Source organism: Acanthisitta chloris, unplaced genomic scaffold (genome assembly GCF_000695815.1).
Source record: "Acanthisitta chloris isolate BGI_N310 unplaced genomic scaffold, ASM69581v1 scaffold3939, whole genome shotgun sequence".
NCBI classification, from domain to species: domain Eukaryota; kingdom Metazoa; phylum Chordata; class Aves; order Passeriformes; family Acanthisittidae; genus Acanthisitta; species Acanthisitta chloris.
In genome coordinates, this window is record NW_008692922.1 from 14,726 (window position 1) to 16,186 (window position 1,461).

Sequence of the window (1,461 nt, forward strand, 5' to 3'; positions counted from 1 at the left end):
TGTGAGCAGCTGTGTGGTTCTTGGCTGCTGGCTGGGGTTAAACCACGACAGCAGGTCAAGTGGTTGAAGTTTCTCCTCTTTCAAGGATGATGGCTGTAATACAAAGAGGCAGACTGGCTCTATCCCACTCCGCCAAATCCACCAAGGGAAGGATCATGTGCTGGGAATGGCGGAAGCTTCCACTCCCTGTGCCTTGAAAAGTAAGTCTTACAGCAACATGGCATCCTGGAAGGAATTGAGTAAGACAATGGGACTCACTTCCAAAACAAACTCATACACTTGGGCTAAAGAGCATGTCATTAAGTGGCTGTAACACATTCCCTGTCATGCACTAGCCTCTGGAAAATCAAATGACGCAATGGACTGTTCATGGCTAGACAGAGAGCAAAGGGTGGTGGGACTGGCAAGCACTGGGATACATGTTCAGCAAAAGCCACGTGGTGATGGGCCCTGCCCAATCAATACTTCTAGGTACTGCAGAGGAGGATGAAGTTCCTGCAGTGCACATAAAAATTTGTTTTGATTACTACGTTAATGAAAGATAATCTCTGATGAAACTGGGTAAGAATAACATACACCAAAGCAACTGATTATATGCAGGTAACTTTCCAAGTCCTTCAAATGGCAGCAACCTAGTTTAATGAGACTTTCTCTCAAGTTCCACCTTAGTCTTTTCTGATGCTCTCCCACCTTATACAGCTAAAAAATGAAGGAGAACTATCAAGGTGCCCTGACAGCCAGCAGAAGCAATCACTCCTTCTTCTGAAGATAAGGAAAAATATAAATCACCACCAGTAAAACTTCTCTCTACAGATGTTGGTATAATGCTTCACAGAAATCTGTGCCAGTTTCTAGAAATTCTCTCTGTTCAGGCTCAGGACTAGCTCACACTCACTGCCATGAGGACTTCTGTTGTCAGGCACTATTTATTACCTTTCCTGATGGGTCTGTATGCTTCCAGGAAGTAGGGCTTGAGATAGACCTCAAACAGGTTCCCCGTGATCCCTTCTACTGTGTCATCAATTGGCAGCACGTGGATACGTTTGCCGTATTTCACATCTGGGCAAGGTTGGATGCTGCAACAGAATCAAACTCCAGTTAGCCACATCATGCTGGACTTACACCTGAGTCTGGAAAAGGCAGTGATATCCCTTTCCCAGGAAGTACATCCGAAGGCCACCCAAAGCCCTGGTGAGACTTCCCACCCACGTAAGAACAAGCTAACAAGCCAAAAATCATGCCCACCAAGAGCTAGTCTTCACAACGTACACTTGCCTTCACGGCTCTCAGCCCTGTCCAAGAACACTGGGGAGTTTCGTACTTTCTTGCTATCCTCCCTCCTGCTCTTCTGCAGCCCCCCTCACTGTCCCCAAGGCACATTCACACATTACTAATGGAACCTAAAGACCTGCAAGAGTTACAAGATAACTTTTATTTCAACAAAAGCTACTGCAGAACCAG

The 1,461-nt window shown here is 46.0% G+C and overlaps 1 protein-coding gene across 1 annotated transcript in view; it reads right to left on the bottom strand.

The window, feature by feature from the left end:
* Nucleotides 1-1,076, bottom strand: part of LOC103809969 (transitional endoplasmic reticulum ATPase-like) — a gene marked incomplete at both ends in the record, with an annotated part of 15,687 nt that extends 14,611 nt beyond the window's left edge. Inside the window, 1 exon segment of the mRNA XM_009082843.1 lies at nt 934-1,076. Within this exon segment, the coding sequence (XP_009081091.1) occupies nt 934-1,076 (143 nt within the window).
* Nucleotides 1,077-1,461: the final 385 nt, after the last annotated feature.